At 32.6% G+C, this 12692-nt stretch overlaps 1 protein-coding gene across 1 annotated transcript; it reads right to left on the bottom strand.

Annotated features, from left to right (window-relative positions):
• Window positions 1-11153: 11153 nt before the first annotated feature.
• On the bottom strand, window positions 11154-12068 carry LOC134376894 (olfactory receptor 5T2-like). The gene has a single exon (XM_063095470.1). The coding sequence runs from the start codon at window positions 12066-12068 to the stop codon at window positions 11154-11156; it is 915 nt and encodes a 304-aa protein (XP_062951540.1).
• Between the last annotated feature and the right edge of the window lie 624 nt (window positions 12069-12692).

Raw genomic sequence — 12692 nt, 5'->3', positions numbered from 1 at the left:
ACAGTTGTATCAGAAAACCTATTCTTAATAGAGACATCAGCATAATCAATAGCTTTCAAATAATATCATCTGGTAATGCTTCAGAATACAGAGCTAGTATAAATAAATAAAATATTTAGAATCTCTTAAAATAAATCAACCCCTCACAAAGAAAACATACCTAAAAATAGATAAAATCAGAGATAGCGATGCTGATAGACAAAGAAACACAGACAGAGGTAGAGATGCAGTTGTTTTTCAGTTGTGGAAGACTTGTCCTCCAAAACATTTGAAGATTTTTTTAGGCATTTTGGGGGTTACAACTGGGAGCCTGGGTGCTACTGGCTTCTAATTGTTAGAGTCCAAGGGTGCTGCTAAATGCCCTACTATATTAAGGAAACCATTCAACAACAAAGAATTATTCAGCCAAAAATTTCAATATGGCCAAGGTTAACAAATCCTGATCATATAGGTATAGATATAGAAACAGGTATAGCTATAGGTATAGGTAGGTGTGAGAGAGAGAGAGAGAGAGAGAGAGAGAAGCAGCAAAAGTGAAAATATGGTAGTAACTTTAGGTGTTAGGTGTATAGATGATTATTCAAGTTTTCTGCTTGTCTTCTGTGTAATGAAAATTACATAAGTACATTCACATAATTACAGTCACATAAGATGATAAAATACATATGCTTATTGCTTAATAACACTTTTAAACTCATATTACAATAATGTGTGTAAATCTTTAGACCCCCTTCACATTAACATATAGTCCTATGAATTCCCTTATGCCTACAGGTGGTATAGAAGAAAATGATTACCACACCTGAGAGATATTGGACAGAAAATTATAAATAAGAAAATTCTAACAAATCATAGTAGAGATTATTTATTTTTGTTCAGGGAAACATCCCAGGAAATATATACATGTAGGTATAGTTTCTGCCATACCTACATTTGTGATATATTCAAAGGAGTATTGGGCCAAATTATGCAAATCATCTTAATCTCTTTATCTGCATCAACCAAATTAGCTCTTCACTGTAGTGTTCTTAAGAAAGCTTAGATAAAGTGAAATGTTTTAATGTATTTTTGGTAACTAGAATTATTTCTTAAATATCAAGTACATGGTGAGATTTCTGTTGTATTTTGTTTTGTTCTGTTTGAATTAAGGACAATGTGTCACCTGAAATGGGTATTCTTTATGTAGTACATATCAATTATTCGTGTGTGACTTAACTTCTTTATGGGGGCTGTGGTAACTATTTGATAGAATAATGTGTTATCCAGGTAGCTGACCCCAGTACCTGACTTCCCCCAACTCCATGGCTATAATTGGATTGTCAACATGCTGTTGTTTTTGGTAAATTATCTCCTATCTTACTAAAAATATTTAATGTAAATTTAAATAAAATCTAAAATACATCCTCCCCCCTGGGCATTTTCATTATAATTAACATATATACTAAATTGTTTGTAACACATCAGATATGTTTTGTAATAGAAGGATGCAGGAAATTGAGCAGATTGGGAGAAAGTGAGGTCACTGGAATTGGTTTTCTATAATGAATTTTCAAAAAAGTTCTTTCCAAATAAAGCTATCCTTTACCTTAGAGAAAGAAATAGGTTTGAAATTGCTCTATACATAAAAACAACCCGACAAGATAAAATATACTGACAACTATACATGTGTGTATGTGTGTGTGTGTATTATACATACATATATATGGATTTTGAGATGTTATTTTATGTTTGTCTGCAAATTAGGCCAAAATAACTCATTCATATTATGATTTATAACATTAGATAATGTTGAAAACAGAGGTTTAAAAAAATGTATATAAATATCCCTACTAAGCCGCTATTAAAAAAAAAAAAGCTGTGAAAGTACTTACAGGAAATCCCGCTTATCTCACATGAAGCACTGCTCATAAGGCTGTGAGCTTCTGATATCCTACCGTCTCCATCCGTGTATCTTTCTTATGTCAGAAACATTGAATCCCAATTGGAAAAAAATATTTATTTTAATGGGTGGAATAAGAACAATATAAATCTTGTTTAGTAGCCATGATAAAAGGCTAAAGGAAAAATTTGCATTGGTAAGTGCTGATTTTCCTATAAGACAAGGAAGGAAGAAGAGCTTTTTCCCACCAGTTTTAGAGTTCTATGGAAAGTATTAAATTAATTTTTTCATAGTTTACTTTCTGGGTTTATTACCTGGTTTGTATTTCTGTAAAGCTATCCTCTTTCAGAGAGTTCTGTCTGCTTTCTGTCAGAATCCACTGGAAATTGAACGTGATGTTCACTGTACCATCACTATGGAGGGTACTTAAAAGCCTCCTAACCTCCAAATCTTGCTGTCAGTATCTCAGTGTGATGTAGAGCCGCCCTGTGCCCTTGTTTTCTCATCAAGACATCAGAAAAAAACACATTTATTCATTTATTTTAGTATTTATTAATTATTATGATATTTTTGAGAAGACTTCTTGAAGAACCTTGAGTTAATAAAATGACTAAAGACTTGGAAGAATATCAAAATAGAAACAAGAGCAGTCCTACTCTGCTCAGGTATTATAAAGTTCTAGATCGCACGCATCCTGGTATGTTCCCATGTCTTTGCCATGGAATAAAAGGGCTGTGTTTCATATGCCACTGGAACATTAGATATTTGGGTATTGGCAACATAAGGCGTCATGTGAAACACAAATATTCTGTTTTTACTTGTAATGGAGCCACTGTCTTGACTCCCCCATGTGCTCTTTAACACAAGATACTGAGAGCAATTTATACATTTGTTTCCACCCTTTGAGACTCTCCCTGAGGAAATGCAAGCGATTAGCTGATCATCCCTGAAGTATTTGGAAACTTAACAAGAATGCAGGGGACTCTTATTAATTGCCCAGAATAATTTCTAGTCACCATAAATGAGATGTGTATGCTTGTTTGCTTATTGCATTCTTACCTTTTATTCTTGATTAGCTTTTTTTCTTCTTTTTTTCTTTTTCTTCACTATGATGTTTAATTTTTTATTTATCCACTTGGCTACACTATGGTGCCCAGTTGTTTGGTTGTAACTATGCAGGTATTTTTAAAGATGTGATAAAAGTTTAAATCGGTAGACTTTGAGTTCAGGAGATGACCCTTCAGAGTGTGGATGGGCTTCATCCAATTAGTTTAAGGGCTTGAGATCAAAGACTGACGTCCTCCAAAGAAGTAGAGATTCTGCCTCCAGGTGTGACATTGAAATTCTGCCTGAGTTTCCTACCTTTGTACACGGGACTCCAGCCTTAACTGTTGCTCGAATCTCCAGGCTGCCAGCCTGTCCCTTGGATTTCTGTCCTGCCAGTCCCCATGATAGTATAAACCAAACCCTTAAAATCTTATGTATTGATATATACATGTGACCACAGAAAGAGAAATTCGTTACTCATATGTCTCCTCTCATTTCATAATGAATCGTCATCATCCCTCTGTTTAGGATTCTCTTTTGTTATTTGCCTTAAATGTATTTCAAAATTTCTTTTTTTCCGTAATGTGTAACACCCACTCCTATTATTCATTGGAGCCCACCTGGATACATATTCTACTGTGCTTGATATAAAGTCTGCATTTTTAGTATATCTGACTAAAATGTATGTGTATGTGCATTGTTTTAATATGCATTTGTTATTGTGCTGTAAATATATTGTTGAATTTTAAATCACATTATCTGTCATGTATTCAAGTTGTGACCTTATAGGATGTGTTTTTCTATTGCCTTTTCTTTTGTTTTTGGTTTCATTTGTTGGCTTGTTTAGCAATTAAATAAATTAACTTTATTGAGATATCATTGAAATTAATAAATTGCACATATAGAAAATGTAAAATGTGAAAACTTTTGATATACACATGCACCTGTCAAAGAATGAAATACTCTTAGTTAAGAGGAGTTGTTCTAAGCTTCACTTGAGTTTGCCCTTTTTGCAGTGCAGTCTGGAAACTCTTTTAAAACAGGGAGATGAGCATATCACAGGATTCACCTCATCTCTTTTCCATCTCTCAGAGAAACTGTCCTTTGTTGCCTATGATCAGTGTTTTGAAAGCTATTGTTTCACATATCTTCCTTCCCTCCACCCCATTTTTTCTTTTAACGGGAAGTTAAATCCATTCTCTATTACCCCATATTAGTTGGTAGCAAAAAGAATATCCAGCATATATTAAGGTGAGCTCTGGAAATATTCTTTCTTTTCCTTATTTTAATAATTAATTTTTAAACTGTCATCTCTAGTCTTTAATTAAAATTGTTTGGATGAAAATTACATTTTTACATAAGCCTATGATCTTCCCTCAAAGGATATGTAAATATTGTAATTATGCACTGCTAACTTTTGTTTTTTGTGTGCAATTTTCTAATCCGTAAGCACTGTACTTGTAAAAGGTATGACTGAATTGTTCACCTTTATAACCAGCTTCTAAAATAATACCCAGAAAAGAGTAGATATCTGACTGACTATCTGATGGAATAAAAGGATGAGTGAGTGAATGAATGGATAAAATATTTATCTTAAATTTCTAAAATCAAATATAAATTTTTCATTCCTACTGCTACAATCAATCTTTAATGTGATTTTAATTTTGGTAAAGAAATACTGACAACTTTCATATCATTCTCTAGAATGTTTACTACTTTAGAGCAGAACACAACTGTTTCTTCTTCATCTTGGTGTTTCTAATGTTTAACAGGTGGCTGGCATACTGTAGGATATGAAATAATACATATTAAAATAATAAAGTAAGGTACACATTGTAGAAAATGAAATTTACAAAGATTTTTATCAACTTAAAAATTGCTTTTTGCAATAAATTAATTTACATCCTTTAGATTCTTTTTCCAGAGGGAAAATACTCATGTGATGGTAATGTTACCTCCTACGTATTATAGTTTATAATAGTCATTCTTGTGGACAAACACAAAGTCTGTACCATGTAAGGTACATGCTCCATTCATAATAATCTCATTGTTTCACTAGCTCTGCCAAATCCCTATCTTTTTGTCATTCCTTTAGCACTGCAAAGATATTTTAATAACTATTGCTTTTAAGCTTTTTGTTGTCATTGTTGCTTTCTATGATAGCAAGATCTCTTATTTGAAGTTTGTGCATTTTACAAGAGGTATTGTCCACATCCTAAGTCATGAATGTGCTCTGTAGTAAACTTGTCTTGGTCAAGCAGACAACACTTTAAGACTAGGAGCATCACTGGATCACAAAATCTTACTTTTAAAAATAGTTGTAAGACACACAGAAAAGTTATATTCTAGACACCATATTTCTATCACCCACATTAAGCAACAAGAGTAGTTTTATATTACATGCTTTATTATTTTAAAATGATATATCATTAAATATAAAGTAGATTTTTATTTATCCTAAGTACCCCATCCCATTCCCTCCACCCTTTCTAGAGTCAAACATAATTGACCATCACAACAGTTTCCTCTCTTTCCAAACTTTTTTTGTGTGTTTGTATATGTGTTAGGAACACCTAACATGAGCTCTATTAACTTAAAATGATTTTAAGTGTACAATACAGTAATCACCACTGTAGAGGAAATAATGTACAACACATCTCTATAATTTAATCATCTTGCATAAATGAAATGTCATATCCTTTGAACAATAACTCCCCATTTGCCCCTTTCCCAATCTCTGGCAACCTCTGCTGTCCTCTCTGCTTCTGTGTGATTGGCTATTTTATACAACTCACATGGGTGGTAAAATACAGTATTGGTCTTTCTGTAAGTGGCTTAGTTTATGTAATTTTATGTCTTCAAGGTTAATACATTCTGTCTAATTTTTCATAAAATCCATTTACTGTAATATTGCTTGACATACACATGATAGATATTATTGCTAGTTAAGCAGTTTGATTTTCATAACTGGATTTATGATGTTTACATCATTTTGTGATTGACTTACTATTTTCCTCTTAACCATAAGAATTTAGGTTAAATACCTTGATTGCTATCGATTTTTTTATTGTATTTAAACTAGAAGAGAATTTTTATTGTGTCTGAGTCTTCTCTTTTACAAACAACAGTATAATTCACATATTTTTATTCCTCATTTTTCTCATGTAGAAAATATACTAAGTCTATATACATGGATGATACTTGGAAATTATTAGGTCATATGGTATCAGTGTATTAAAATCTAGTAGATGCAACAAAAATATTTTGATATTTCTATTTATAATATATTTTAATGTGTATAGTAATAAATATTTAATACTTATACATTCAGAAAGAACATAGGAACATTTTTATATTGTAGCAGTTGTAGTAATTCCAGGAAACTCATATTTTGCAAAATGAAAGGATGCAATGAAATATTATTGAGGTTTTAGTTTGATCACTGATTAAAATTAAATTTTGAGTACTGGGGCAACTGGATATACAAATATGAAATAATACAATTGGATCCCCATCTCGAAATATAAACAAACATTAAAACTAATCACCCCCCTAATTATGAGTTTCTTTGTAAAACTCTTAGAAGAAAACATAGATGTAAATCTTTCTAACCTCAGATTAGACAATGAAGTCTTAAACATGACACAAACAACAAATAAAAAAAAAAAAGAGGAATTGAACTTCATGAAAATTAAAAAATGCTTGTGAATCAAGGACATTATCAGTGTAGGGAACAGATGACATGTAAAATTGAAGAAAATATTTTCAAATAATACATTTGATGAGCATTGAATATCCAGAATATATAAAAAACTTCTATAATTCGACAGCAAGAAATTAACCCAATTAAAAAATGGGCAAAGGTCATGAATGGGAATTTCTTCAGAGAGATATACAAATGGCACATAAGTGCATGGGAAATTGCTCAATATTAGGCCTTATGAAAATGTAAATCAGAATCACAATGAAATGCCAGAAACAACAATAGCAAGTATTGGCAAGAATGTTTATAAAGAAAAACCTTTCTGCATTGCTGATGGGATTGTAAAATGTAAAGTCTTCCAGGTGCTATAGAAAACAGTTTAAATTCCTCAAACAGTAAAACACATAATTACCATAAGACCTCACAGTCCCATTCCTCGATAAATCCTCTGATGAATTGCAATTAGTTAATTAAACAAGGACCCGTATATGAGACACTATTCACAACAGTCAAGAGGTATCAAAAGCCCAAATGTCTATTAAAACATAAATGGTTACACAAATTGTGGTATGTGCATACAGTGGGATATTACTTGTTCATAAAAGGGAACGTGTATAGCACCAAAAGGAACAAAATATTTGAGAACAAACTTAACTAAGGAGGGGAAAACTATGAAACATTGGTGAAAAATTAAACGACACAACAAACAAATGAAAAGTCTTCCCTTGTTCATGAACTGGAAAACTTAATACTGTTACACTGTCTATTCTACACAAAGCAGTCTACATATTCAATGCAGTCCCTATCAAAATCTTAATTAATTTTTTCTCTTTTTACAGAAATAGAAAAAACAACTCTAAAATTCATTTGGATTAACAAAACCCCCAAATAGGAAAAACAATGTAGAGAAAGAGGAACAAAGTTGGAGGTATCATATTTCCTGATTCCATAATATATTACAAATCTACAGCAATTAAAGCTGTATGTATTAGCATAAAAAAGACATATAGAACAACAGAACACAGAGCCCAGGAATCAATCCATGCCTATACAGACAACTAATCTTTGACAAGGGTGCCAATAATACACAATAGGGAAAGAAACTCCCTTCAACAAATGGTGCTGAGAAAGTCGGCTGTCGACATACAAAAGAAAGAAACTGAACATTATTGTACAATCTACTAAAAAATTAGCTTAAATGAGATCACAAATGTAAACATAAGACCTGAAACTTCAAAACTCCTAGAAGAAAAGATAGGGAAAATCTTTATCATAATAATCTTGGAAATGATTTCTTCACTATGACACCAAAAGTACAGGCATGAAAAGCAAAAAATAAACAAGTGGGACTACATCAAAGTAAAAAAGGTTCAGCAAAGTGAAGGAAACAATAACAAAGTGAATACACATTATAGATAATGGGGAAAATTATTTACAAATCAAGATAAATAATCAATACATGATACAGCAAGTTTTAAACTTGAAAACATTATGCTAAGTTAAAGCAGCCAGGTTTCAAAGCTCACCATTTCTATGATTCCATTATATGAAATATTCAGATTACAAAAATACATAGAAATTGAACATGGATTTCCAAGGGCTGGAGGAAGTAAGGAATGGGTAGAAAGTACCAGGGTAGCTCAAAAAATTCATGGAAAGATTCATATATCCTTTTAAATCTATTTTTCCAAGAACTTCTTGAAATAATTTTATACTTAATGGATATTTTGCAGTGATGACACATTTTGGGAACTACATATAGGTGTGAATGTAAGAATTGCCACTGAACCATTCCATTCAAAATAGTTATTTTTATAACTTGTGAATTTTACTTCAATAAATTATTTTTAAATGAGTTTTGAGATATTTCTACACGTTTGTTATTTGCTTGTCTTTTTAGTGAACTGCCTAATTTTATATTTTGCCCATATAATTTTTATGCATTCTTTGTAAAGCATGTGTCTACTACATGTCATAAAATAGTTGTCCTTTTAGTTAGCTTATGGTAGCTTTTGGTGTATAAAAGTTTGAAATTTGGTGTAGTCACAATGCTTTGTATTTGCAAATTACCAAACTTTACAAAAAGTGTAATTAACTAAGGGGATTCCATCAACCTTAAGAGTTGTGGTAAATATTAACAATGTAACTATGTATTTTCCTAAAATAAAATGTACTTGTTTTTCAAAATGGATATTAAATATGAGTACAATTGACTTTACATATTCATATTAGTCAGGCTTTATTTTTACCATGCAAAACATATTTTATAAATTTGAAATTTTGTACACCCCTTCCCCTTCCTATTAATCCTGGTCCTGATCCTATCAGGTTTTCTCTTTTACCACAGGTAAACCCTATCTATCATTTGTTAGTCACATGCTAATTGTCATTGTTGTACTCGTAAAGAAAATGTACTCAAATCTTGAAGATATTTTAAATATATTTGCATGATATATTCCTGAATATCTTATTCTGATTTTTTTTTAACTTGGATGTTTGTTTTTTGCCTCATCAGTATTAACTCACTTAGCTATATATTATTCTCTGATTTTGCCGAATGTGTACAATTATTAGATATTTGCAAATTGTTTCCCAAAGTGCTTGTAACTTTTACATCCCCCACCAGCCCAGTAAAAATGTTTCCTTTACACTGTCACCTCACTTTCACATTGAAGTTAACAACTTTTAAATTTGTCTCAATTTTATGTGTATAAGAGGATTTTATTTCATGCTACAATTATATTTTGCAAAACATTATTAAAGTATGTGGGTTGTTCATAATTGGTTTCTTCCTTTGTGAATTGTCTGTATGTGTAGTACTTTGTTCATGGTCCTATGGATTTTGCATCTATTATTTATTAATTCAAAAATTATATCAATTTTCTCAAGTATTTGGTTTCTTCTTTAACTATATTTGGTATTATTTCCATAATGTATACTTAAAAAAAAATTTAAGCATAAAATGCATCATTCTTTATTATTTTGAGTGGTGTTTAAGGATCTCTCTTTCATGCTTAATTATTTAAAACCATATAAACATACACATACATGGGGTTGGTTCTTTTCCGTATGATTTCAGTATGCACAGATAATGGATATCTATGACCATGACTTCGTTTTTTTCTTTGAAGTAAAGATACATGTGATATCCAAAGGGAAGGACCACTAGACAAATGAAACAAATTCTTAGGTTTTGTGTAGAAATGTATTGTGGTAGGAGATGCTCTGCTTTGTACTGCAGAGGTGTTATTTAAATTTATTAATCTAAATTTAGGAAAATATCATTTGGTTGTACTGTTTTCTAAGGATATTGTCTTACTGTGATTAACACACAAAGGGAGCTCTTGAGAAAGAGATGTGTTCCCAAAATCAGAATTAAAAGTAATGAATAGAGATGGAGGAAAGAAAAGAAAACACCACTACTAAAACTGATCTTTGAAGAAGACAGAATATTGTGATGAAAATAAGGTCTGCAGAAAGCAGGGTTAAATGTGAATGCAGTGTAGATCTTCTGTGTACCTTCCTTCTTGGGCCCGGACAATGAGGAATGCTGGCATCTGTAAGAGCATCACGTAGTGGCAGGAACCAAAGGGAAACAGAGCCAAAAGCTGAGTAGGTGCCAGGCCAATAGGAAATCCCAAAAAGATAGGAGGGAGCTTAGTTCTGGGAAGAGCCAATTCTGCCAGCCAGTTGTACTTTACTCTAAATTTTGATTTTCTTTTGTTATTCTTGAGTTTACACATAATCTTGATAAGTAAACTGTTTAGTATCTATCTTTTGCGAAAAAATGACAGAGCTGGATTTCTGTTCATGTTCTGTATAATACAGTAAAAGAAGCAGAAGAAAACCCTCACCAATCAGCCCATGAATGACACCTAGGAAGTTGAGCACATTACCTGTGGTGTCCAAACGATAGACAGTGATTAGGTGGCTGCAAACGCACAGACGTAAGGATGGAGCAGAATGCTTTGAACTGGGGTCAGATGCAAATGACTCCATGGACAGTGATCTGACATTATGTGAACAATAGCTTTTTTTGTGGACTAGGCCATATTTAATCAAGTTAGACATAACCATAATATTATTTATAATTTCAACTTTGAGATTGTATGCAGTTCTAGTTATAAAGAGATAAAATAAAATTACATACCGAATTTTAAAGTAAAAATTACATACACATAAGTGTGTGTTTGTATTTTGCATATATCGAGTCTTATCATCTATGTACATATATGAGTAAATATGTATATATACACATATATACTGTATATTTACGAATATCCCTATTAACATAGTAAAAGAAAAGTGGATGATACAGTTTTTTTATGCATTTAAAAATCGTACCAGTATAGGTAGAAGTTGCCAATGATCTTTGTTTTAAAATGTCCAAGAAGAAGATATTAAACTATTTAATTAAAACAAACATCTCACCATACTCTCTTGATGTTGAGGTGCAGAATACCACTCCCAATTTCTTTCGATTTAATTTTCACTGTGAAGATATACTTTATTGATAAACTAATTTTACCCAAACACTTTTTGCATTGCCGCTTTTACATCTTTGTTCCTTAAACTGTAGATGATGGGATTTAGCATGGGAATCACAATAGTATAGAATATTGATGCTATCATGTCATGCTCCAAAGTGTAGCTGGAAGTTGGTCGCACATACATGAAGAGAAGAGTTCCATGAAAAATGGACACTCCTGTTAGGTGAGAGCCACATGTAGAGAACACTTTTCGTCTCCCTTCAGCAGAGTGCATTTTCAGAATGGCCACCAGAATGAAACCATAGGAGACCAGGACTATTAGGATAGTGGATATCTCCATAGAGCCAGCAAAGTAGAAGAGTAGCAGCTGATTTGTGTGAGTGTCAGAACAAGAAATAGCGAGGAGAGGAGGAATATCACAAAAGATGTGTCTAATTTCATTGGATCCACAGAAGGACAGGCTGAATGTGGCCACTGTGTGTATAGTAGCATGTAAAATGCCACCAACATAAGAAGCAACAATGAGTGGCAGGTAGACTCTGGGTGACATGCTCACCGAATACAGGAGTGGGTTGTAGATGGCCACATAGCGATCATAGGCCATTGCAGCCAAGAGAAAGTATTCCGTGGTTCCAAAAGTAGTAGCAAGAAACATCTGTGCTGCACATTCAGGGAGTGAAATGACTTTATCCTTTGACATAAAGTCTATTAACATACTTGGTGTAATAACTGAGGAATAGCAGGCATCCACAGAAGACAACACACTCAGAAAATAGTACATGGGGTTGTGCAGCCGGGAATCCCCAATGACCAGTACAATCAGTCCTAGATTTCCCATGAGGGTAAAGAGGTAAATTGCTAGAAAGAAAAAGAAGAAGATGACCTGCAGTTCAGCATTGTCTGTGAAGCCCTTCAGTACAAATATGGTGACTTCAGTGACATTCTCCATGTTGAAATCTCATAGAACAAAATTGAAGGTATTTATAAAATTATAGTTCACATAACTGTAAACAATTAAGAATATTGTGACTCAAGTGGACATGAATGGTCTCCTTGTACACACATTCTTGCAATCATGAGTTTCTAAGGGCACATCAGAAGGCAGTGACTAATATTAATGCCATTCTCTACAGAATCAAATCAAAGACAGACTTCATCACTCACTAGTTGAATTCTTCCCATTACAAATACCATCAGTTCAACTGGTTAATTTTCCACTGAATTCTATTAGTTGATTTCATGTTAAACAACATTAAAACACCAAGTGAGTGACTAAAAACAATTCTTGCTGACATCCAGACACATGAGATAGTGTATAAGTGGACAGAGCATTGGAACAGATACCAGAATTCTAGATCTTTCAGCAATTGGGTATAATGAATTGCTATGCTCTGTAAAAGCATACACTCTACTAGGAGCACATTTATTTACCTGTACAAACAAAAACATGATACGTGTTTTTTTTTATGGGTTCTAGTAAGTGTTGATTTTAAATTCTTAGGCAGGCTCTGAATAAATTAGATTTTGATGAATATATTTGATTCACATATATAACAGAGAAGAACTAGATTGT

The sequence above is a fragment of the Cynocephalus volans genome, chromosome 4, assembly GCF_027409185.1.
Source record: "Cynocephalus volans isolate mCynVol1 chromosome 4, mCynVol1.pri, whole genome shotgun sequence".
Classification (NCBI taxonomy): Eukaryota; Metazoa; Chordata; class Mammalia; order Dermoptera; family Cynocephalidae; genus Cynocephalus; species Cynocephalus volans.
Note: the sequence above shows the minus strand (reverse complement) of the source record. Positions and strands in the feature narration are given on the sequence as shown.

Coding starts and splice junctions, on each gene's coding strand:
- LOC134376894 (XM_063095470.1), bottom strand. CDS start 12,068: ATGGAGAATGTCACTGAAGTCACCATATTTGTACTGAAGGGCTTCACA.